The sequence below is a fragment of the Alosa sapidissima genome, chromosome 4, assembly GCF_018492685.1.
Source record: "Alosa sapidissima isolate fAloSap1 chromosome 4, fAloSap1.pri, whole genome shotgun sequence".
In the NCBI taxonomy this organism is placed as follows: domain Eukaryota; kingdom Metazoa; phylum Chordata; class Actinopteri; order Clupeiformes; family Clupeidae; genus Alosa; species Alosa sapidissima.
In genome coordinates, this window is record NC_055960.1 from 8,125,714 (window position 1) to 8,151,621 (window position 25,908).

Genomic DNA, 25,908 nt, shown 5'->3' on the forward strand with positions numbered 1-25,908 from the left:
GGCAAAATACATGGACATAACAGTGCATGCAAGAATAGCATCAGGTTCCTTTTAACACAAGAATCTATTAATACATTCCATAGAGTATGCATAAGGACAACACGTGAACTATAGACACAGAAGATTGGAGCTCACCCTTTGGACATAAGAGCCAGCTGAAACTTCTTGCCTTCTCGGTTCCTTCCGCCTTACAAAAGAGAAGTTACAGATGTTAGAAGTGTGATTTTAGCTCTAGAGGTTCTTGTGCAGGACTACTGGCATGCCTACCTTGACCTTGAGGGAGCGAGTGACTGCGTCTACGCGGCCTCTCTCTGGGACGGTCACCACTTCATTGCCACACAGAGTCCGAGACGGCTCAGCGGCCGCACTCACAGTCACGCTCATCTCTCCTGCAGGCAAGTTTCCCCAGGTCAGCTTCAGCAGTGTCCACTACTACAGTGTCTCTACGCTCTCAGCATTACTCACAGAGTACAGAGGGTCCCAGTGTCTAATAAAGTTACCCACTTTCCTTTAACTCTCTCAGCGTTACTCACCGAGTACAGAGGGCACTAGCGTCCATTTGAAGGTTTTTCTCCCATCTGCACACAGACAGGAGGAGTACTGGCCATCAGAGGAGGGGGTCAGAGTGAAGTCTGATGAAGGGGTTGGAGTCACTGTGACCTACCAGAGAGGGACTCGTTTAACACACACACACACGAGATGCAACGGTACACAGTATTTTACAGAGCCATACATACACACATATACCGTGTGTGTGTGTGTGTGTATATATGTGTGTGTATATATATACACACACACACACACACACACACACACACAAAAATAAAGAGTTCAGACGACTCAAATCATGGGCACCATGTTTCATACCAACGTCGGATGATTCTACAATGTAACCCTGTGGGGCGAATACGGTATGTTGAAATAAAAAGCTAGAGAGGGAATCGAGTTTTTCACACACACACACACACACACACACACACACACAGCTAATTAAGTAATTCAATCAGAACACACTTTGGCTACCAGAAAGTTCAAAGTCCTTATGCTCAGAGCATGATCTGTTGCTATACCATGATGCACTTGGGCAGGTAGTTGAAAAATGTTGCAATATCATGATGCACTTGGGCAGGTAGTTGAAAACTGTTGCAATACCATGATGCACTGGGGCAGGTAGTTGAAAACTGTTGTAATACCATGATGCACTTGGGCAGGTAGTTGAAAACTGTTGCTTTGAGCTCAAAGGTCTCTCCACGGATGATGGAGTAGGGCAGGGAGAGCTCGAGGAAGAAGGGCTGGAACACTGTGAGCTGAACTGGTGGGGCCAGACCGAAGCCCTGGGGGGACAGGCAGAACGCCTCCATCTCCCAGGTGGTGATGGTGTCAGGGACAGTGAGAGGGACTTGTGTTTCTCCAGACCCCCTGTGAAGAGCAACGTTAGAGCAACGTTAGAGCAACGTTAGAGCAACGTTAGAGCAACGGTGATGGGGCTGGATATGGGGAGCTGGTTATGGGGCTGGAGACTAGTGCTGGAAACAGGATCCCTGATTCTACATGGCCACTTACCCGACCTCTGCCAGGTCCCAGATCCACGTCTCAGGGAAGATTGTACGAACAGTCACACCAACACTTTCCGGCACTGGAGCATCTGGTGCAGCATTTCCAGCAACTCCAAAGGCCACCTTGCGATACGGATACCCTATCAAGCAGAAACAAACTCGTACAACATGTGCAGTATGCAGTATGCAGTACCTGCCCTCTCTGCTCCCCCCCCCCCCCAGTCTCTCCCCCTCCCCCCCCACGTCAGGGCACCGGTGCACATCACGATTAACCCCCCATGTCAGCAGCAGAGGCTTGAGGTGATAGTCTGCCTGCATCTGTGGACATGAAAGGTAGAGTGCCCATACCTACTGACGCTGACCAAATCCTTTACATGTTGTTTAATGACAGACAGACACACAGACAGCATTAAGGTATTAAAATGGGGTTCACAGATTTAGAAAATGTCCCTCGACATTGGAAACTTTAAATGTCCCTCGAATGTCCCTTGTTAAATGGTGAATTTGTGTTTGCGCCTAAACAATTACTGCTGACATAAAGGTAAGAATTTCGTAAGAGATCTGATCCCATTGATATTGAAGGCAGTGAATGTGCCATATCTCTCTCTGACGCTACGCTGATCTGAAGGCAGTGAATGTGCCATATCTCTCTGTGATGCTACGCTGATCTGAAGGCAGTGAATGTGCCATATCTCTCTCTCTGTGACGCTACGCTGATCTGAAGGCAGTGAATGTGCCATATCTCTCTCTCTGTGACGCTACGCGATCTGGAAATAAGGTGCTACTACTGCCATCCACAGCAAACTGCTCTCTGCTTTAGACTGGTAGGTATAACATCTTCTGCTTTATAAATGGCTTGGAGGCCTTCGGAGAGGCTTGGGAGCCATTGTTATTGCTATGGCGATGGCATTGACACAGGACTGTAGTGTTAATTAGAGCAATCAGAGGCCTTGGTCAATGGTCAGGTCTACAAACACCAAGTAAATTGAGCCTCATTGTTAAATTAGGTTACAGTGTCTCAATTCAAGGTCTACAGTGTGTTTCATGTTTAAGTGCTCTTACCGAATCCCTTGTGGTACGTCTCCCCCCGGTACAGTAAGCAGTCTGGTGTCCGCAAAACCAGGTTAGTTACAGCCTTCAGCCCCAACCTCTAAAACAGACACAGATGCAGATAGACTCCTCCTTCACAGATATTATGGACATTAGGATATGGACTTATTCTGTGTTCAAGTGCTTATTTTTCAGACCTGGAAAGCTGCAAAGGCATCAGTTGCAGAGAGTCCCGGAGGATAGTACAAAGATCGCCGCGGTCTCACTTTCAGACACTCTACTGGATCTTCAACTTCATAATCCACAAATGAGTCCATCGGCGGGAACAGATCAAAAACCTAGAGGGGAAGAGGAACGCATCATCACCCCCCTCCTCCCCATCACCCCCCCCTCTTCAGGAATCATCACCACCCCCCCCCCCCCTCCAGGCATCATCCCCCCCCCCCCCCCCCCCCCTCCTCCTCCTCCTCTCTTCAGGCAGTAATGGGCAGTAATACATATGAGCGTCAGAGGCCCAGTCCCCTCTGGGTCAGATCTATGTCGTCATGGTGCTGGTAACCTTGTCAGCGTTCAGGCGTTTCCCAGGTTCCAGGATGAAGATGCTCTGATCCACAGCGCTGAGGCCGCAGAGAGAGCCAGGCTGGGCGGACAGCTGCAGGGAGCTCTTCTCTCCAGGAACCGCTTTAGGGGGGAAGAACTGCACCGACACCTGTGTACACAACAGCATATTATCAACCAATCACAGAGCAGCAGAGGAGGACAAAGACAACTTTCCACTACCTTGATCTAGCGTGCTACCATGACATGCTCTACTGTGCTACCATGACAACAACATGCTGTAGTGTGCTCCCATTACACCATTGCACTGTAGTGTGCTACCATGACAACATGCTGTAGTGTGTTCCATGACAACCATCATGCTGTAGTGCACTACCATGACAACATGCTGTAGTGTGCTACCATGACAATATCATGCTGTAGTGTGGTACCTTGTTTATGAAGCACTTCTCCGTTGAGAAGGTTTTGCTGTCAGCCAGAACCGTCTCACTGGGTAAGACACAGTAGGCCAGGACCTGCACTGAGGGGGCCATCTCAGCACTGACGGACAACTGGAAGGAAACCTCACCCAGAGTTACTGGTGGAGAACCCTTCACTGAAGCTTCAGCAAAACCATGATGAACAATCTGTCCTCTTGATAAAACCTGCAACAAACAAGGAAACCTAATGACAAAGTATTCAAATGACTTTAGATGTCTGTAATGGAACCTGTATTCCACATACCATATAAATGACATCCACAGAGTCTGCGTTGAAAGTCTCCCCAGTGAAGGTGTACTTAATGGTGATGGGTACGTCTTTGCCACACTGAAGAGCATCATCTATTTTGTCATCTATTATGGCCAGAGAGCTGGAGGACGCCGAGTCTGGAGATGCTGTTCTTAATCTGGACACAGACTTTGATGCCGAGTCATAGTATGGGGTGTTATATGGTCTGTATGTGTTGGTGTCTGTAGTTAGGCTGGCCTGGAAAGGAAGAGGCATTAGAGATGAGAAAGGAGGAATGCCTGGATCTTCCACAAAGCACCGTCACAACTACACTAGCACTAGCTTGTGTACAATATACACATGACACACTCACACAAAGATTCAACTACACTAGCAGTAGCTTGTGTAGAATATACGCATCACGCACTCACACGCAGAGACTCAAATATACTAGCATTAGCTTGTGCACAATCTATACACAACACGTTCACATAGACACTAGACGTAGCTTTTCTGCAGTGCATTCACTGATTTTTCCAGAAGACTCTAGTGACCAGCTTACAAAGAGCTCAAAGTCCCCTGGGAAAGGAGCTGTGTTGAGAGAGAACTGGGCCACTCCAACGGAGTCTGTGGTCAGGTTCAGCAGAAGTTCTGCATTCCATCTCGGACCTTTGAACAGATGGACCATCCTCCCAGCGATGCCAGTGTCATTGTAATGGGTCGCTTTGATCTGCAGAGAAAGTAGTAGTAACACTTTATTTGTCCCAGAAGGGCAATTATTTTGCATGCAAGGTTAGTCAAGTCAAGTCAAGTTTATTTATATAGCGCATTTCATACACAGAGGTCATTCAATGTGCTTTACATAAACAAAACCAAACAATAATAACAAATAAAAGCATAGAAGGGCAATATAGTCAAAGAATAGTTAAAAGGTAAAGATCATAATAAAAAGAAAACATAAAACACAAGGTAAAATAATTTAAAAATAAAGGATAATTAGTAAGCAAAAAACAAAGGCAAAAGTAGTAAAAAAAAAGTAATAAAAGATAAAGTAGAATAATTATCAAGGCAGATTCAGAATTTGTAACTTGGCACAGTTAGCAGAAAGCATCTGAGAACAGTTTGGTCTTAAGTCTAGATTTAAAACTGGCTACAGTTGGGGCCTTTTTGATGTCATCCGAAAGTTGATTCCACAGCTGAGCCGCATAGCAGCTAAAAGCTGCTTCACCATGTTTAGTTCTAACAGTAGGTTTTACTAGCAGGTTTTTCACCTGGGACCTGAGAGGACGCGAAGGTGTGTACTGCTGAAGCATGTCTGACGGGTATTTAGGTCCTGCTCCATTTACTGATTTATAAACAAGCAATAGAGCTTTAAAGTCAATTCTGTGACTCACTGGAAGCCAGTGCAAGGACTTAAGAATTGGAGTAATGTGGTCAGTTCTTTTAGTTTTTGTTGTTCTACTAGTGCAGGTTCTACTAGTGCATGCACTTCTAGTGCATGCATGGCAGATGTGTTTGCAGAGACGACCTTTTCACCTACCTTGCCCTCCATAACTGCCCCGTCCTCAATTACGTTTGGTGTATCAACAAAGGAGAGTTTCCCAAGAGAGAAGTCCAAATCTATGTTTTTGACCTCTGAACGACTGATACCTGAAGACAAAATGAAATATAGACAAGGCACCTTTGGTGGACAAACAGTTTTCAAAAGGGTCCCTTTAGCTTACCTGTTCCTTCTTCAACTACTGTGGCCTTGAATATTAGAATATCCCTCAGTTTTTGGTTCAAGTCTTGCTGTGTAAATGTTGCCATATAGAATACATAACAGCCACAGCCAGACTTGTCCATCTGTGGGCATAAAACAAGCACAGTTACAATTAAACACTCCACAAACCTGCATCATCACAGCCTCAGGAAGTGTTTGTCAGTCTACTTCATAGCTGTCAACATTGAGCGTTGAAAATAAGGGAGATCCCCACGTCTCACCCAAAATACGAGATCAACAACATAGAATTCTTGCTGATAGCAACAGGAAGATCAGACAACAAAACTGCTGCACTAACTAAACAAGGTGTAGAGCTAGGTCTACCGTTACATGGCCTACAGATTGGCATCAAAATCATGCTCACAACAACCACGCTGTTATCTTAAATAGACTAATATCACCAAGTCGCCTTCAAGCAAGCAAAACAATGCTTTGAAAACATCTGCTTCGCTGGAAGGGCAAGGGGGGTAGCAACAGGACAACAGTAGGCTACATAGACAGACAGGTGCGGTGGTAGGGCTAATGTTATGAGAGTATTAAAATATGGGATATTTTACGGGGAAAAAAATATTAAGATGGGAAGGCAGTGGGAAAAAAGTTAAAATAGGTCCGAAACCCGGAAAAAACAGGAGGGTTGACAAGTATGGTCTACTTGCAGTGGTGGAATGTAACGAAGTACAAATACTTCGTTACTGTACTTAAGTAAATTTTCCACGTATTTGTACTTTACTTAAGTAAAATTTATAGTGCATACTTTTGACTTTTACTTCGTTACATTTTACAGCAATTATCTGTACTTTTACTCAGCTACATTTCTACAACACCATCGTTCCTTTTTACGATACATTTTATGATCAGTTTTTTTTTTTCTCTCTGACAAACACGTTTGTTTTACCGGGGGGTTGCTACCAAAGATTCTGGAGCGCTACGTGCATTCTTAGAAACATAAGCTTCTAGTCTAGACCAGGCAAAGCGTGAGCTTGTAGCCATCTGCATTCGGTAGGCTATATTCACCAGACCCATGGCTACACTGTACATGCAACTGTGTTCTGTGCCTTTCTCTGTCTGTTATCTGCAGCGTTAGGGCTATCCGCGGATCAGCGAAGTTACAGGCTATGCCCATGCTTCTGTCACACGTCTGATCATTTGCGGCACAAATGAATGGTAGACTATTAATGAACCGGTGGCCGGAAAAAACGTAACATTTTCCAGATTAGGAAATATTCCTTAATTGTGTGTGATTAAATAAAGATGCATAGCCTACAATTGGGGGGTAGTAACGTGAGCGCTCATTCAATGTCTATGCGTCTGCGCAAGTGAAACTGAACTTAATCATAAAGACACCTTTCTCAGCAACTTTTCTGTTCAATCAGCATAATTGGCATTACGATCCACCCGACGTTTCCCTTGTCTACCCCGTTAAACTTCAGGCTCTCCTGTTTTGCTGAATGATATTACTCAGCAGATCACCCTAGTAGATAACCAGAATTACAGTCTCTAGAATTGTAGGTCAGAATGTAAACTTCCTCCACCACTGTCTACTTGGCCCTTTAATCCCTACTGTTATAACTTCATTTTAAATGCCAGAAATGAAATAAATGTGTGGCAAACATAACAAATGTTAATTTATATTTTAATGTTCATTTCGTTAATATCAAAATCAGTCATATTGAGGCAACATTTACAGAAGAGTGAATAACTATGATGTGGAAGTAGATCTTTACCTCCACCAGTTCTTCCCAACATACTGATTGTGTGGGATCAACGTCATCGCCTCCAAATCCTCGGATATCCGTCTCTCGACACAAAGACAGAGTAGCCTTCCCTGGCACAGGCGCCCCAAACGTGTACCTGAGAACAGGGACAACACGGGTTACAAGATCACGGCCTACAAGGTCAACACGGGATACAAGGTCACACAGCACAACGCTTAAAGGCTAAAAGACCACACAATCACAACGCTTAACAGGTGAAAACAACCTCCATCAACTGCAGCTGTACTGCAAGATGGGTGATGGCAGATGACACACATTTGCTTAGATTCAAGAGGACCATAGTCGTTTGGTGACGAAGCTATGTCTCGGTGTATAGAACAAATCGACACCTGGATGTCTCAAATTTTTCTTCAGCTGAACAAAGAAAAAATTGAAGTAATTATATTTGGTAAAAAGGAGGAAAGACTTAGGGTTGCCACTCTCCTTGACACAAAAGGGTTGAAAGCAAAGGGTACGGTTACAAATCTTGGGTGTATTAATTGACAGTGATCTAAATTTCAACAGCCACATGAAAGCGATAGCTAAATCAGCTTTTTACCACCTCAAAAATATTGCCAAACTTAGAGGGCTGATGTCAAAACATGATTTAGAAAAACTCATTCATGCATTTATCTCCAGCAGGGTTGATTACTGCAATGGACTGTTCACAGGCCTTCCTAAAAAGACTATCAAACAGCTTCAGGTGATACAAAAATGCAGCTAGGATTCTAACAAAAACTAAAAAGAACTGGCCACATTACTCCAATTCTTAATTCTGTGACTTACTGGAAGCCAGTGCAGGGACTTGACTTTAAAGCACTACTACTTGTTTCTAAATCAGTAAATGGAGCAGGACCTAAATACCCATCAGACATGCCTCCATGGTCCCAGGTGAAAAACCTGTTAGTAAAACCTACTGTTGGGTTTTTGATATCAAAAAAGGCCCCAACTGTAGCCAGTTTTACTTCAGACCAAACTGTTTCTACATATTTATTCTACCTTGTCGTTTATTACTTTACTTTTTTTCTTATTAATTGTTCTTTATTTTTAAATGATTTTACCTTGTGCGTTTTCTTTTTATTATGATCTTGCCCTTCTATGCTTTTATCAGCTATTCCTGTTTTTGTTTATGTAAAGCACATTGAATGACCGCTGTATGAAATGCGCTATATAAATAAAGTCGACTTGACTTTGACCATGATCGCACAATTTCGTCCGAACACTTCCCCATAGGATGCTCTCGTATTTCCTCGCGTATCGGCGCTGTCGCCTCTCTCCTCCTCTCCTCATTCTCTCCTCCTCTGGTTGCATTTAGATAAATGAGACATCCTCGATGACATCGAGCTTGGAACAATTAGATAAATGAGACGTCCTCGATGACCATAAGCTTTGAACGATTTCCGGGGCACTAGCAGGAGGAGCGAGGAGAGCTTTGAGATGAATGAGATTCTTGAATTTCCCCTGGGGATCAATAAAGTATCTATCTATGTATCTAGATGCAGCCCAAGTCACTCTGTTTGAAGATTTATCCATTTAATGGCCGCTGTACTTCACCGGATCACTTTATTTGAAGATGTTATTGTTGTACTTCACCGGAGTTGCCCAGTTGGGGGCTCGTCGTCACTTTTGTAGTCACGTTGTAGTTCATCTGTAGTCTATGTGGACTTTCATGTCCAGCAGTTTTAATGTGAACTTGGGAATTTGCCATTTTTGTCACTTGAAATCTGCATATCCTTCTTTCACCAGCATCTTACACCATATTTTTAAGCAAACACAGTTGTATTTCAGATTGGTGAGCATATGTTTTAACCTTTGTTGTGGCATCCATGTTTTTCACACATTGACAGCAAAGCACATGAACTTCCTGAGAATGACCCGTCCCCATGTCACTTACTTGGCACATGCTTGCAGTCGGATCTCTGCTGCTCCCACACTCACTGACTCTGGGCTGTTGAGAGTCACGTCAAACTTGGGTAAAACTGAAAGGAGGAAGAGACGCCATGGTAACAAAAAAACTTTATTATCCTAAACGTGCCAGTTGGCTTTCCACTATTCTTAAAACATCCTAAAAAACATACTGACAAACCTATATAGCTATACATATTATATATAAACACAAACAAAGCTGTATAGCGCGTCATCTTGAAGGATTGCTAATCTTACAAGAACAGACTAAAAAGGTTGTAGGCCAAATGTGTAGTGAGGGAAAATGTCAGGGACTCGTCACTTACTGGATTTGGTGGCTGTCCGCCAAGACAATTTTCCAACCCGTCTTCTAAATACATGGATGACTTTATAACAGATATATTCTTGTGCTAAATATACAACCTTTTGTGGAATGTTCATCTGCACATTAATATGAGTGTGGAATGTTCATCTGCACATGAATATGAGTGTGGAATGTGGAATATGAGTGTGGAATGTTCATGAATATGAGTGTGGAATGTTCATGAATATGAGTGTGGAATGTTCATCTGCACATGAATATGAGTGTGGAATGTTCATGAATATGAGTGTGGAATGTTCATCTGCACATGAATATGAGTGTGGAATGTGGAATATGAGTGTGCAATGTTCATGAATATGAGTGTGGAATGTTCATTAATATGAGTGTGGAATGTTCATTAATATGAGTGTGGAATGTTCATTAATATGAGTGTGGAATGTTCATTAATATGAGTGTGGAATGTTCATCTGCACATGAATATGAGTGTGGAATGTGGAATATGAGTGTGCAATGTTCATGAATATGAGTGTGGAATGTGGAATATGAGTGTGGAATGTTCATCAGTTTGGAATGAAAGTGGGACTCTGGAGGAGGACTAGCACGAAGGGACACGCCCACTTTGGGACAAGAAGCCACTAACACACACACACACACACGTGTCACGCTAGACAACAACAACATACCATATTGTTTCACTTGAAACTGATGAGACCCTGTACCCTGCTCTCCGGTCACAGACAGCATGTAGTAGCCCTGGGTAGCCTCTGGGTTGAGGGCGTGAGACAGCTGCAGCATCTTACGCTCCGACGACACGTTCAGCCACTGGCCAATGGTGTTGCCACGGTGATCCTGAGAACGGCCAACAAGCGACAGAGTTTAATACTCTGATGAAACCGCACATTTTGAGAAAACAGAACTCTAAAACTTGTGCTGCTGTTGCACCAGTTCAATTTCAGTCTACAAGCACTTTTTCCTTAGACTCACACAATATGTATGGTCAAGTTCAAAGGAATTTAATAAAGGATATTTTCAAGTGGAATATGAGATGACTAATGTATTAATCTACAGAATAATTCCGAGGGAGAAACACAGTATGGTGTGGGGGAGTAAACATAAAGGCACGTAAGATAGATAAATATAATTATCATTAGTAAATTAGATAAACATAATATAATTATCATTATCATCACATTGAGGGGCAGCCATGGCCCCACTGGTCAGCACTCTGGACTTGTAACCGGAGGGTTGCCGGTTCGAGCCCCGACCAGTGGGCCGCGGCTGAAGCGCCCTTGAGCAAGGCACCTAACCCTTCACTGCTCCCCGAGCGCCGCCATTGTAGCAGGCAGCTCACTGCGTCGGGATTAGTGTGTGCTTCACTTCACTGTGTGTTCACTGTGTGCCGTTTGTGTTTCACTAATTCACCGATTGGGTTAAATGCAGAGACCAAATTTCCCTCACAGGATTATACATATATAAAACACCGTTATGTACACACCTGAAGTGTCACCAGGCTGTACTGTGGAGACAGAAGAGAAATTATTAGTGCTTTTATCTTTATTTAAATGATGATCGTGTTTAAAAACCAACACTATAAAGCACTACAGAGGAGAATATTTGGAATGGATGGTGATTACATAGCAGTGCGTGGAACTGCTCCGAGCTGTCGGCAGTTACAGTTACCATGACCTACCAGTAGAGGGAGCCACAGACATTCAGTTTTTATGTTGAATTACGCCTCAGAGAGAGAGGGCCAAACTCCCCAATATGAGCAAAAAGCACTCAGCTAAGAGATTCAGCCCACACACGTACATTTCTGTTGACTCTGTTTCTGTTCACATGCCAGTTAGGCAGTTATGAGCTTCAGGCAGAGCAGCTTCAAAATCTGCCATTTCTTATTTTAAAGTCAAGAGCAGAACATGGGCAGTATGTGTCAATTAGAATATCAGAAACATGCATATGAGAAATACCCAGAGTTCTGGTTTGCGCCGCCCTAAGTGACTAACAGACACCATTAAGCACCAATGAGAGGCAGAATAAATGTAGGCTTAACATATTTTACATGTGTGCAGGGAAGAACATGCCCCACTGTGAATGGCAGATCATTAATCGTATTAGCGGAGGCGACTAGAATACGCTACTTAATAGATGTATACTAAATCCTGCTATAGGAAGTAAAGTAAATAAAGGCTGCGCGTCATGGAGCTCGTGTTTTTTGTTTTGGATGGGTGCTCAAGTGAGAGGACGCCTACCTCGCTACACAAGTCCCTGAGGGGACGTCTACCTCACTACAGTACAGCTCCTGAGGGGACGTCTATCTCACTACACAAACAGTCAGAAAACTCAGCAGGACTCACCTTCTGCTGAAGGGGAATGAATTCCGTATCCATGGTAACCACTCTGAAATGCACTGCAAGTGAGAATCAGAGTTAGAATCAGACCTTGAACTGGACCATCTGGGTGTTTACAACAACTGACTCTGCGACCACATGCAAGCGTCTATAGGAGGACGTACCTGTTTAGCCTGGGCTGTACATGCAAGCGTCTATTATGACTGGACGTACCCGTTTGGCCTGGGCTGTACATGCAAGCGTCTATTATGACTGGACGTACCCGTTTGGCCTGAGCTGTACATGCAAGCGTCTATAGGAGGACGTACCTGTTTGGCCTGGACTGTATATGGGTTTATCTGTCTGGATGAAGGTCACAGGATCAGGTTTTGGCCTGAACTTCACCCGACTCTCTGAAGTCCAGTGAGATGTACGACCTTGGACCTCTACTTTGATACTCTGCACAGAGTCTTTATTTACCGATGGGGCCTGTTCAACAACAGAGTAAACACAAGATCACTGGCTAACCTAGAGCAGGTAGAGTGACCACAGGCTAACCTACAGCAGGTAGTGACCACAATCACAGGCTAACCTAGAGCAGGTAGAGTGACCACAGGCTAACCTACAGCAGGTAGTGACCACAATCACAGGCTAACCTACAGCAGGTAGTGACTACAGGCTAACCTACAGCAGGTAGAGTGGCCACTCTACATCTAAGCAGAAGGGGGCAGCACAATCACCTGCTCATTTTACACACACACACAGCTACGTATCTGGAGCTTGAGGAGTGCACGCTGTGGCCCAGTCTACCTGTGCTTGTAGTTGGACCTGCAGGTGTGTATGTACCTGGCCCCTGCCCTGCAGGTGTGGATGTACCTGGCCCGGCTACTGACCTGGAAGTGGACGCAGCGGTGGAAGTCTGTGTCTGACGTCTCCTGGTGCAGCATCTTCTTCTCGTCTCCGGTGGTCAGATATATGGACATGTGCAGAGTCTCGTTAGGACTCTGGAGGCTGGCACACAGTTTGGCTTCGGATGCTGACCTCATCTGGGCAGGGAAGGTCACCAGGAACGACCTACAGAGATGCAATGTGTTTCCCCACACCCCCTCTGAGCATTCGTACAGATTAAATGACCATTAAATGACTAAGGCATCGTTTCCCAACCTTGGGGTCAGGACCCCATGTCGCCTGAAATTCAAATGGGGGTCGGCTGAGTATAAGGCATCTTAAAATGTACTAGCATGTTACATAAGAATATATATTTATAAAAACCTCTTGAAACTAGTATGTACTAGCAACGTAAAAATAAACTTAAGACAGCGCGGATGACATATTTGATTGATGTGCTTAAAAATCAAAGTACCGCTCTCGACTGGATGTTACACCAGAGATGAGATGCGCGCTCATATTGTGATATGGGTCGCCAACATTTTGTGACATCAAAATCAAAAAATCAAAGACTGAACTGCTGGTCATCCCAGCTAAACCTACCATACACCACGACATCAACATCAAATTTGACTCCCTGTCTGTTTCACCGAACAGGACTGCAAGAAATCTAGGAGTTGTTCTTGACAACCAACTAAACTTCTCGGATCATGTTGCCTCAGTCGCCCGGTCATGCCGTTTTGCACTCTACAACATACGGAAAATCAGGACTTACTTGACTCAAGATGCTACCCAACTTCTGGTTCAGGCAATAGTCATCTCACGACTCGACTACTGCAATGCCCTCCTGACAGGTCTCCCAGCCTGCGCAGTGAAACCACTTCAGATGATCCAGAACGCGGCGGCGCGCCTGGTCTACAACCAACCCAAAAGGGCACATGTTACCCCGCTGCTCATCCAGCTACACTGGCTACCTATGGCGGCCCGCATCAAATTCAAGTCTCTAACGCTTGCCTACAAAGTAGTCTCCGGTTCTGCTCCCACCTACTTGAATGCCCTCATACAGACTTACACTACCTCCAGACCGCTGCGCTCCTCTGACGAACGACGTCTAGCTCTACCACCGGTGCGCTCAAACCAATCCAAACTTTTCTCATCTGTTGTTCCTCGTTGGTGGAACACACTGCCAGTTCCTACAAGGGCAGGGACATCCTTTTCCACTTTCAAAAAACTCCTGAAGACCCAGCTCTTTAGAGAACATCTACTCTCATAGCAACACTTACAACAAGTCTTACTGATCCTAGCACTCACCAGCCGTTTTAAACTGACAAGTAAATGTTAAAAACAGCACTCACCGACGCACTTATTCTTACTGTACTCTAATGTTTTTTTTTAAACTGTCCTAAAATTGTGAGAATTGTTCTAAAACTTACTGTTTACCATGTTGTTAGTCGCTTTGGTTAAAAAGCGTCAGCCAAATGTAATGTAATGTAATGTAAAATAGGCTCACCTGCCAAAAAAGGTTGGCAAGCCCAGGACTAAGGGGATGTTTTAATGCCACTCATGCTTGCAAATGAGGAGATAGCACTAGTTCCATGTATACTGCAGGTGTGCTGGGCGGTATACCGGTTCACAGAATACCGGTGTATATTTTCGTTATGATATGAATGTTTAATATACCGCCATACCGGTGCATTTGATTACACAACGTTCGGAACGCTGCACCGCACGACACTGTTTCAGACAGGACCCCTGTTTGTGACCCTTAAGGCTCAATTTCTCCTTAAGGCTTAATTTCTCCTTAAGTAAGGGATTTATTTAAGGGTGTTGCACGGAATACCATAAATGGTTTCCTTAGTTAAGGAAAAACGTTAAGGGATTTCCCGGCACAAAATTTCTATAGTTTCCACAGAGATTGTTCCACAGCTGTAACTATTTGGCTAGTAGGCGATCGGATCATTCATCTCACCTTAAAAATAAAAATGTTCTAGACATGAACTGAACAATACTAGCTGGCTAGTAAAGATCCTGACTGTCATGGTTGGCTAACAAGACATCCACATGAATTCTGTTCTGTTCAGTAGAAAATGCTGAACACCTGATTAGGCATGAAAAAAAAAAATTCCGTCATATACCATGAAACCGTCATATACATTTTTGGTGATACCGCCCAGCACTACACGGAACCCTGTCCGCGTGCCAAAGACTACACATCCCACCTCCAAAAGGGAACCACAAAGCATCCTTTATCTCTCATTTGGTTCCCACTACCCTCCATCTGATAGATGCCCCCACTACCCCCTCCATCTGATAGATGCCCCCACTACCCTCTCCACCTGATGGATGCCCCTTGCTAGCCTCAGCAGGAGGTACAAGAGGTGATCTGTGTGGACAAGGGGTATGTATACTCACGGCTCTGGCGTTGCTGTGTGTGTGTGTGTGTGTATGTATACTGACGGCTCTGGCGTGGCTGTGTGTGTGTGTGTGTGTGTGGGGGGGGGGGGTGTATACTCACGGCTCTGGTGTTGCTGTGTGTGTGTGTGTGGGGGGGGGGGGGGGTGTATACTCACGGCTCTGGTGTTGCTGTGTGTGTGTGTGTGTGTGTGTGTGTGTGTGTGTGTGTGTGTGTGATATATATATATATATATATACACACACTTACGGCTCTGCCGTTGCTGTGGAGGAGCAGAGTGTGTAGAGGCAGAGTAGCAGCCCTCCAGCAATCAGGATCCTGGTGAGGGCCATTCTGCGCTGATTCTCTTAACTCAGCCTGATGCTCCTGCTGCTGTGCTGACAAGAGGGAGAGGGAGGCATGATGTCCTCGGTGTGGTGGACTTCAGTCTCCACACAAACAAACATTTCCCCACATTACCATGTAGATAGTATGACCTAGGACCTTTCCTGAGTTCATCAGGGCAACATCAGAGAGCAGCATCACCTTTAAAAGCTGCTCCAGTTCCTTTTTGATCTTGGTGATGAGCGGAGGCTCCTGGTATACGAGGGCCGTGTACAGCAGCACACCATCAACTAAAAATGTAACAGAATTCCACACAGCGTAATCTCATTTGTTTACAGATCAGTTCAGATTCTGCATCTTTCCTTTTCAAGTAGGCCTACTTATCTAGCAGTCATCGGCAGCCATATTGCTTGAGGCAAACACCTAATGGCCCCCTTACACCAAACAACTTTGACAAGATTTGGGAAAGATTCTTGAGATTGTAGTCTTTTAACTAATGCCTCCCATTCAAGCTTTATTCAAAAGACTCCACTCTTAAGAATCTTTCCCAAATCTTGTCAAAGTTGTTTGGTGTAAGGAGGCCATTAACCGATCAAATAAATTCACCGGTTTCAAAAAACCCAGAGTCGTGTAGACACTTGCCGTCAATCAGAGACACCCGTTGCTTCTTTATGGAGCTAAATTTGTCTCAATAATATTTGCATACATGTATGCGCAGAGGGGGATCCACAAATATTTCTCAAACTCAAAGATCGTAATTCTTGATTTCGCTTGCAAACTGACAGTTTTATGCGTTTACTAAACAAAGATTATGGAAATTAAACACCACTTATCCATCAAAAAGCTTGTTGTAAAAGGCATAACTTGTTAGATTTAAGAACTAGGTTCGCTAGCTCTGTGTGTTATGAGCAAAGAATCTTTGGTTACGAGTCCCATAGAACAACACTGCCATCTACTGGATTAGACAGTGTCAGCAGGCTACTTGTGGATCTGGGTGGCTTCTCTGCCGCAAAGTTTGTCTCAAAAATACGTGATCCACAAATGCTGATCCACAAATGCGAAAACGAAAACTGTGTGTGCTGGTGATCCACAAATGCAAAATTAGATTTCACAAAGGCAATTTTCAGTTTTACCAATGCCATTTCGTTTACAAATACACATCTACAATTGTGAAAACCAATTTACAAGTTATAAATGATTTTTTTTTTTTTTTTTTTTTTTATTTGTGGATGTCAAAACACAAATGCAAGTCAAGAAATATTTGTGGATGTCGCCATCTACTGGATTGCGATTTCTGTGTGCCGGTGAATTAAAGTAGGCCTATTTATGTGTGGATTTGTGTGACTTTCATGTGAAGAAAGTCTCAAAAACACGTAACTTTGGAAAGCGAAGAATGCGTGTGCTGGTGATCCACAAATGCAGAATCACATTTCACAAATGAAATTTTCGGTTTTATAAATGTGAATTTCTTGTATTTACAAATGCACATCTATATTTGTAAAAATCAATATACGAGTTACAAATATTATTTTTTTTATTTGTAGACATCAAAACACACATGCAAATCAAGAAATATTTGTGGATCCCCCTCTGCACATATACAAATATTATTGAGACCAGGGAAAGAATTTCACGGCGGCCACGACGGCCATGGCCGTCGTAGCCCCTTGCATTGGCCGTGAGGCCCCTTTGAAAATCAGAGGTTTACAGGCCACGGTGGCCTTGGTGCCCCCTTCTTTCAATATTCTGCTTTGCGTCCTACTAATAGCGATTTTTATTTAGCCTGTGGCCTGTCAAAATAATCTTGGCATTCACAGCGCAAATTAATTTAGTCTTTTACGCAGTGGAGAAAGTGACAGCGCAAGAAAGAAAGTGCGTCCAAATTCACCCTTTTTCAGTTGAACTACTCGCGACGTAGCCTATTCATCACACAGACATCACAAGTATCACATGAAAGAGCTTTTTCTCACCTTTTAAACAATGTTAGCCGATAATTGCTGTGTTGAACGGTTCGCGAGAAAAGTAAATAATATCATTCAATTTAATCATACATTCTACTGAAGGTTTTGCGTCCCATGATCTCCCTACCCATTCATCTCGGTGGAATACTTTACGAACCCTTCTTTTAACACATGACAAACCATATATCAGAATAAACAGGAGACCTTACCGAACACAAAGGTGTAAAGCAGTCCCCTGTACAGTTAGCCGTTCCAGAGTAATCCAGTTTTGAATTTGCAGTAAAGTTCGACATCCATGGATGTCTCCAAATTTTGGCTTTTGCACTGTTCCACATGATTTAATAACGGGCCAAATACAAAATAAATGTTACAAATATCGCCTAGATATTGGTAAATCAGAGGACAGCTGACTAAGAGTATGTGAAAGTAGCATTAATGATCACAAAATGCTAAGCATGCATCTAGGCTATTTGAGTTTCTTAAAGCTGAGCTGTGCTTAAATTGTTCAATACATGATTTCATAACAGGCCAAATATAAAATAAATGTTATATATAGCCTATATATCTGTAAATATTAGATGATCAGATGATTTACAGTTCTATGTAATATGTCATGTTTCATGTTTTTGTAATGTTTCATACAGTGATGCAGGTCTACTGCAGTGAATAGGCTAAATACAACTTTGATCATTTTTATAGCCTACTACTGTATAGTTAACTTTGGCCTTGGGGCCCTGACATGGGGCCTTTGTGCCCCCCACCAAATATGCCCAACTGAAGGCCAAGTGGCCTTGCCCCCAGAATGGTGAAATTCCAAGCCTGATTGAGACAAATTTAGCTCCATACTTCTTTGGCCTTGATTGTCGCCGCCATATCATGATTATGTTCTGGAGCCAAATGCGTATCTACAGTGGGCATCGCTTTCAAATGACCACTTCATTCGCGCATTACGCGGCGTGAAGCTGCGTGAAGCTTTAGTACCACTTTCAGCCACTGTGCGTCGCTCTGCCTGCCGTCCCTTACATAATTGTTGCCGAGAGTAATCCCAGCCTACAATTCAATAACAAAATAAATCATGCATAATTAAACATTACCTCGATTTAGGCTACTTGGGTGCTTAAGGCTTGACTACACGAAAATCGAAATGTGCCGTCTACATTATTGTCAGTGTTGGGGTTAACGCAACTACGCAAATCAAAACAGTGGTGTGATAATTGAGCCAGTAGAGAAATAACTGTTCAGAATTAATCTGTAGCCTTGGGTAGGCTTCTGCAGAAAACAATGTTGTTGCCGATTTAATACTATCTGGCGACGTTTTTAACAGGCTACGCAATAGAGGCTTAGACAACTATGACCCACGTTTTGGTTTCGTAAATTAATTTGCCCTACTTCTTGACTGCAATGTAGTCAATTGACTGCTTGACATGTCATTTTTATTTTTCTGTACAATAAACAATTACATCTGCTTTATGCCACAGAATTACATTCATATTTGGCTGACTGCAGACGCGCCACTTCCCTCCCCATATTCCAAGATTAAGATAGTATGAAGTGCTTTTTGTATAGGCTACCATCATAAAAAAATAGTTAAAACGAATAGCTATTTGCAATTTGACAAAACACTGGTCCTCTTTTTGCGAATGCGAGGACGATATGAGCCTGTTGCATTTAGTTAGATGTCCGAGTCACGCATAATGTTTGAAAACCACTGGCTCGTAATCACAATAATTTAACACACGACAGTTGGATAACCTACTTCATCATGTCCCCATGCCTACATTTTTGTGAGTAGCATAGAGATCGTTAAAAACAATAAAGTATGGCTCTCCGTTTAGGACATTGAAAACTTATATTTTTAATAGACTACCGTCGAAGATGCTGACTTGCAAAAGCCTCGGGATAACACGTTATCTCCACTATCATCAGTCATGCCCCTTGATCAAAGTGGGGAATGAAATAAAAGTTTGAGAACCACTGGCTTAACAAGTTACCTACAGTCCAGAACACAGAATCTGTTGCAATATTCTGATGATCGGCGATGATATCGGCAAATGTTTGTTTTCCAAAGTAAGAATTTCACTTCACCATGCACCTTCGACAATACCTGGCATCATTACAAACATTATTCTGTGTCCTAAAACTGGCATATTTTATGACATTGTGTCATGTAAGTTCTTTGCAAAATCTAGAGAAATGTGTGAGGTGGTCAGCGGGGGACAATTGAGACACACATTGGATTGTGTTATTACTTGAACATTCCACACTATCCACAGCTGTGGTAGGCCTATCAGGGGCTGGAGGATTACTGTCAGCGCAGGCTTTATATAAAATTCTTCAACAGAAGGCCTCGAATGTTGTCTTGTTTGTGGGGCGCTTTGCTTCGCTTCTGTAATTTCGGCTTCATTGAAAATGAGGGCTTCCCTCAATGACCCTCCGAGAATAAATAAAGGTTGAATGAATGCAGGCTTGCCCAAAATAAAGGCATGTGGTTTGCGCAGCCTACAGTAAATAACAGACCCGCCAGAATGTGCGTTATGATGCTTTTTTACGAGCAAGATGTTTTTGGTACCCTACGCACACTGCATGTTCTTAAATAACAATGATCATCAGTAATATTCGAACATTAATTTGGGTAAATGGGCAAGCGTGACCACCTTGATTGGCTGATTGGCTGATGATTGTAACGCGGGCTGGCGGGCATGATTCCAAACACCTCCCTTACGATGATGAGTGACAGGTCTCAGAATGCGTGCGCTACACAAGGACGGAAGATGATGAATAACTGGGGCCGTAGGCTATTCACAAAGGCTTTTATCTTACTACTAGGAGTAGGCTACTCCTAAATCGCACTTACAGATTTTAGATTGGAGTTTTCTCTTAAAAGTTATTCACAAAGCCTTTCAGACAACTCCTAAACTAGGAGTGAGTCTTCGTGGCTATGGATGACGTCATTACTCATGCACGAGCTTGACTGAAGTGACCACCTTGATTGGCTGACGATTGTAACGCGGGAATTCCCAACACCTCTCTTCCGATGATGACTGACAGGTGACAGGTCGGAGAATGCGTGCGCTACACAAGTAGTGCGAAGGACGGAAGATGATTAATAACTGAATAAAAAGGCCTAGCCTAAATGAATAAAGAGTAAGGCAAAACAGATAGCTTAGTAGCCTAATGAAACATAGGCCTATGGATTGATGCAGTAGCCTACCTTTGCAACATTATTAAATTAATCTGTCACCATATGCCTAGGCTACAGTTTGCAAAGAGGAGAACATTTTAATTTGATTCACAATGAAACGTTACATTTCATTTACATGTTAACAATGAGTAGTTTTGGTTGTTGTTGGTGGCGTTATTGCATCCCTTTTATGAATGCAAAATTGTTCCCTCGCGATTGGAAGCTCCTGTTGTGCATAGGCTATTTCAAAACATCGCAACGTAAAATGCCACAAAAAAGCTGTTTATGAATAGGTCTTAGTGAGTTAGGAGTCCTCTCGACTTAAGCTGTCCCAGACTTAGGTGCTACTTTTAGGTCTAAAATGCTTCGTGAATTACTTTTTGTGAAAAAATTAGGAGTCCTGAAGTTAGGAGTGCCACGCCCATTATTTTTAGGAGTTGCTCCTAAATTCGCCAGTTAGGAGCTACTTTTAGCCTTAAAATTCTTTGTGAATACGGCCCCTGAATAAAAAGGCCTAGCCTAAATGAATCAAGGCAAAACAAATAGCCTAGTGGCCCAATGAAACATACGGATTGATGTAGTATCTTTGTAACATTATTAAATTATTCTGTTACTATGCCTACGTTTGCAAAAGAGAACATTTTAATTTGATTCACAATAATGTTACATTTAATGTACATGTTGACAATGATTAGCCTAGTTTTGGTTGTTGTTGGCGGCGTTATTGCATGTTAGTTATGCCTACAATGCAAAATTGCTTCCTCGCGATTGGAAGCTCCTGTAGCTGCATAGGATTTCAAAACAGCAGGTTTGTGAATAGGTCTGTGAGTAAGGAGTCCTCTTGACTTCTTTTAAGCTGTCAGAGGTGGGAAGGTGGGATTTTTTGGGGGATGGGCCGGATTAACTGGGCACAATTGTCTGATGGCCCCCCTTCCCCCCAGCCAACGTGAATCGGGTGGTTATTTAATAGGCCTATCGTGAAGATTTTTCCTGCCATCTAAGGCACGAGCGCATCTGTGAGGCCAAGCCTCACCAAGTAGCTCGTTTGTTTACAACTAACATTCCATTTAATTAAACTGCTTTATAGGCTATGCCGAAATAGTTTTCAACATTTTGAATATTAGTGTCGGGTGAATTGAAATGTTCTCAAAGTAGCCTTATGGCTGAAAGCTGCTTGGGACACCACCCCCCCCCCCCCCCCTCCGTCAAGCAATATAACCATACAAACGCGCTTCCTGCACTCATTGTTTCAAAAGGAGTAATTTTGGCTTTGTCAGAACTGAAGAGCTGTGGACGGCACGGCACGGTATGCCCAATGAAAATAAATTAACGCAACGCAACGCAACACAACACAGACCCCGCTTCTCTCGCGTCAGTCACTGACATGAACGAAACACAGAACCCGCTTCTCTCACGGCAGTCACTGACAGTAACCTAGAATAAATGCATGGGGAAAAACACTTCCCCATGACAAAGACATCGTAAAACACTGAAAGTTAATATTTTGTCACTAGCAACATTCATCTTTCCTTTGTCAAATGTATTATGTTCCAAGTACCCTATGCGTAATTCTGCTTCATAAAGTTGAACAAATACATTTGCTTATTTCACAGAAAAATATAAATAGCCAGTCTACAGTGCAGAGTTGGTAAGTTATGGTAGGCCAACTTGCAGTGAACATACAAACAGGGGAAATTATTTCTCTTGCAGCCGAGTAGCCTCAGGTGCGCACGTAGACATAAGGCCGAACATGCAAGCGCCAATGAATCGTGCTTTCGCGACAATCGCGCCGTTAAACTTAAATAGGTTAACATCACTCTAAGTTCGCCTTCAAGCAAAGAAAACGATTATTTGAAGACATCTGTTTCGTTGGAAGGGCAAGGGGTAGCAACAGAGCAACACAGAGACAGGCCCGATGGCAGGGCTGTTATGAGAGTATTAAAATATGGGATATTCTACGGGAAAACATTAAAACGGCAAGACAGCGGGGAAAGTTAAAATACCTGATAAACACGGAAAAAGTTGGCATGCATTGTTTCGGTCCCCGTGCACAGGGATTATTTGTCATACTATTAATCACATATGATTATTTGTGAAATTGTGCAAACAGGCGCAACACATTTGAAAAGGAAGGACTGGTATGCAAGCTCACGGGAAAGATTGATTTAAGAACGTTATCACAAAGTGTGTGGCTGTGGCGCGGGCGGAAGACAATTGGCAGGGGAGGGTCATGTCTTTTTTAACAATTCTGTCGGAGGGTCATTGAACAATTTCTAGCAGGCAAGAGAGGGTCATGCAACTTCCAACTGAAGCACTCAAAATTCCTCCGGTGGCCCCTTCAATAAATAACGATCAGTCACTAGATTGCTGCTGGGCTATAGGTCTTGGTTCTGTTAACAACTCATTGTCAAATGCATAGCCTATCTCGCGGTTGCATCCATTACAAACAAACATGCAATGTGAACGTCTGGGATTGGGGAGAGCACTACATGCTCTACTGAATAAGCACGAAGTCAACCCTTTAAATGAAAAACACTCTTTAATAATCCAAAAAAATAAACCACTAATGAAGTAAACTTGTGACCATCAAAAATCGTTTATCGCTTGTAACTCCGTGATACCAGGACGTAACAGGAAGGCATTTGGCTGAGCAACGGAGGTTAATATGCTCCATGTTTTGTCCAAATGATGACTGTCGTTGCACTCGGAGAAAACCGGAATGTTTCATTCGTCCCCGTTTCAATCATCCCGATTCTACCTACTCAAAACGCAGATAGAACCTTATTATTCTAAGGTAGCGAAATAGCGTTCAGCATGATTCATGCCCAATTAATTCCCCCTGTTAAAGTGTTCGCCTTTGTAGTTTGGTTTCGTGATAGCCTATGATAAACGGCTTATGGCCAAATATGTGAAAACGTTAAAATACAGTAGGCGATAAATCCGGAAAAAGTTCACAGTGATTCTTTCATAATCACTTTGGAGGGTCATAGAAAAATGTATTGCTGGCGAGGGAGGGTCACGTCTTTTTGGACTAATGCTCCCAAAACTCCTCCGGTAGCCCCTTAAATAAATAACGAACAGTCCCTAATGAAGTAAACTTGTGACCATCAAAAATCGTTTATCGCCTGTAACTCCGTGATAACAGGACGTAACAGGAAGGCATTTGGCTGAGCAACGGAGGTTAATACTCCAAATGATGTCTGTCTATCATCGTTGCACTCGGAGAAGACCAGAATGTTTCATTTGTCCTGCGTCTACGGCTGCAAACGGGATTCACTCGCAGTTAACCAAATATTTCTTTATTAGGGCAGGGCAGGCATATTTCTGGCTATTACATTATTTCTAAACCAGTCTGCTAAAGTCTGTAGTGAAGTCTGTGTAGGGTTTTCCAGGCTCCATTTCTTTTTACGAGACACCCTGCTCACTTGAGCCATCTACCGGTTGTTTGGGTTGTTGCAGCGTCTCACTGGAAAAATACAAATTAAAGTCGCGTGATACCGCATGGACCGCGAGTGAGTCGAAGCACTGCCCACTGTAGCTTTCTAATATCCATTTTCGCCGCCAGTTCTCAAGGCTACATTGCAGGCACAGATAGCCTACTCAACAATATCCTAGCCTACTTTGCAATAACTAAATAGTTAATGTTTAGGACCAATTAAGTGAAATTGGACAATTTCCCGCGGTACACCTGATCTCTCACGGCACACTGGTTGAAAATCACTGAGTTAGGGGGATCATGTAGCCTAGAAATCTAGACGCTCCCCAGCAGGGCTACAATTACATTTGCTGCCAGGGCTAGTCTAGCAACTCTCCGTTGGCTTGTGAGCTCCAGAAATCGAAACTTAATCAGGGCATTGAAATTGTGTATAGAGTCGTTTGGTGGGCTTAACATAATGATTGATGGCAGAGCTTCAACGGTTTGGCTTGAATTCCCTGCTACTTGAAAACAAATATCCTATTGCGTCCTATTGCTTGCAGAGGGAATTTGAAAGACAACTGATTATTCCGCCCCTCGGACTGAGCACTGCGAACGGTGAGTGCCCAGACCCTACATTTTAATGTGGGTCTGGCTCGCCAGGCTAGGGATCATGGTAAATAAAAGTTGAATTTTCCCTTGGGGATCAATAAAGTATCTATCTATCTATCTAAGTGGAGCCTCCAATGTGCTTAATGTAATAAACGTGTGTGTGCTGGTAGTGTAATGTTTGTTCACATTTAAGGAATGAATGCAATCGTGCCAATCGGATCCCTGTCAGCGTGTCGTCAGATATCAATAGCTGCGTGGGATGACTTGGCCTATGATCAATACTTTTGTCCCAAAAAGGACCAGGACTGTAACATAAAGATACACAAAGGACTTGAATGGCTGACTGGTAGTAGCTTACTTTTTAAAGAGTCTGCAGAGATGAAAGTAGCCACAATGGATAAACCGTTGGGTTTTAAATTGTTAAAGCTCGCAAACATAAACTTCTCCATTTGAATCTCCTGGCCCCCACCCCATCTCAACATGTCCGCGAGGTTTTCGGAGGCCTACGAAGGGCAAACTTTACTGCGCAGTCTGAGGACACCGAGTTAACCAGCATGCAGGTAAACGCCTCCACATCGCCCCTCTTGCGCGGCTGAACACAACGCAACAACTTTCCCAAACATTTGGACGGATTTAATGTAAATTATAAAGGAAAGCGCTCGTTTGTGGTCCAGATAAATGAATGTTAATGCGTCTATTCCATCTACATATCACAATTATGAAATCCACAATGTGAATTGTTTTATCAAACTTTTTCCCGAGTGAGTCTGAAGTAGAGGCTTGCTTTACCTGATAGGCTCCAATATCTATGAGGCTGGCGTCGCACCGCGGTAGAGCCTGAAGTTAAACGTGTAGCGTGTCTCACCTGTAGAGAGTGCGGCGTTGGGGAACGGGACCGCGTCTACCACGTGTTCGTCAGTGAGTCTGAAGTAGAGGCTTGCTTTACCTGATAGGCTCCAATATCTATGAGGCTGGCGTCGCACCGCGGTAGAGCCTGAAGTTAAACGTGTAGAGTGTCTCACCTGTAGAGAGTGCGGCGTTGGGGAACGGGACCGCGTCTACCAAGTGTTCGGTGCTGTGTTGCGCCTGCGCCACATTAGATAAACGGTATGTGGGCGTGCTCAGCAACGTCCTTCGCTGCGAGCCTTACTGGCAGTCTGATGTGCAAGAAA

At 43.5% G+C, this 25,908-nt stretch overlaps 1 protein-coding gene across 8 annotated transcripts in view; it reads right to left on the bottom strand.

Moving 5' to 3' along the window:
• Window positions 1-25,908, bottom strand: part of LOC121706375 (alpha-2-macroglobulin-like protein 1) — a 40,803-nt gene extending 14,895 nt beyond the window's left edge. The window contains exons 1-23 of one of the 8 annotated variants that reach the window (XM_042088030.1): window positions 25,759-25,908; window positions 15,769-15,857; window positions 15,493-15,615; window positions 12,836-13,016; window positions 12,272-12,431; window positions 11,970-12,022; window positions 11,111-11,131; window positions 10,299-10,464; window positions 9,283-9,367; window positions 7,359-7,485; window positions 5,597-5,717; window positions 5,413-5,522; window positions 4,435-4,602; window positions 3,888-4,130; window positions 3,596-3,808; window positions 3,166-3,315; window positions 2,804-2,944; window positions 2,619-2,706; window positions 1,564-1,696; window positions 1,194-1,419; window positions 534-660; window positions 268-389; window positions 136-187 (exon numbers count right to left, since the gene is read on the bottom strand). In XM_042088030.1, coding sequence (XP_041943964.1) covers window positions 136-187; window positions 268-389; window positions 534-660; window positions 1,194-1,419; window positions 1,564-1,696; window positions 2,619-2,706; window positions 2,804-2,944; window positions 3,166-3,315; window positions 3,596-3,808; window positions 3,888-4,130; window positions 4,435-4,602; window positions 5,413-5,522; window positions 5,597-5,717; window positions 7,359-7,485; window positions 9,283-9,367; window positions 10,299-10,464; window positions 11,111-11,131; window positions 11,970-12,022; window positions 12,272-12,431; window positions 12,836-13,016; window positions 15,493-15,575 — 2,770 coding nt within the window. In that variant the 5' untranslated portion in view covers window positions 15,576-15,615; window positions 15,769-15,857; window positions 25,759-25,908. Of the gene's footprint in view, window positions 1-135; window positions 188-267; window positions 390-533; window positions 661-1,193; window positions 1,420-1,563; window positions 1,697-2,618; window positions 2,707-2,803; window positions 2,945-3,165; window positions 3,316-3,595; window positions 3,809-3,887; window positions 4,131-4,434; window positions 4,603-5,412; window positions 5,523-5,596; window positions 5,718-7,358; window positions 7,486-9,282; window positions 9,368-10,298; window positions 10,465-11,110; window positions 11,132-11,969; window positions 12,023-12,271; window positions 12,432-12,835; window positions 13,017-15,492; window positions 15,621-15,768; window positions 15,858-25,525 lie in introns of all 8 variants that reach the window. The other 7 variants (XM_042088025.1, XM_042088024.1, XM_042088023.1 and 4 more) reach the window with 7 other exon arrangements.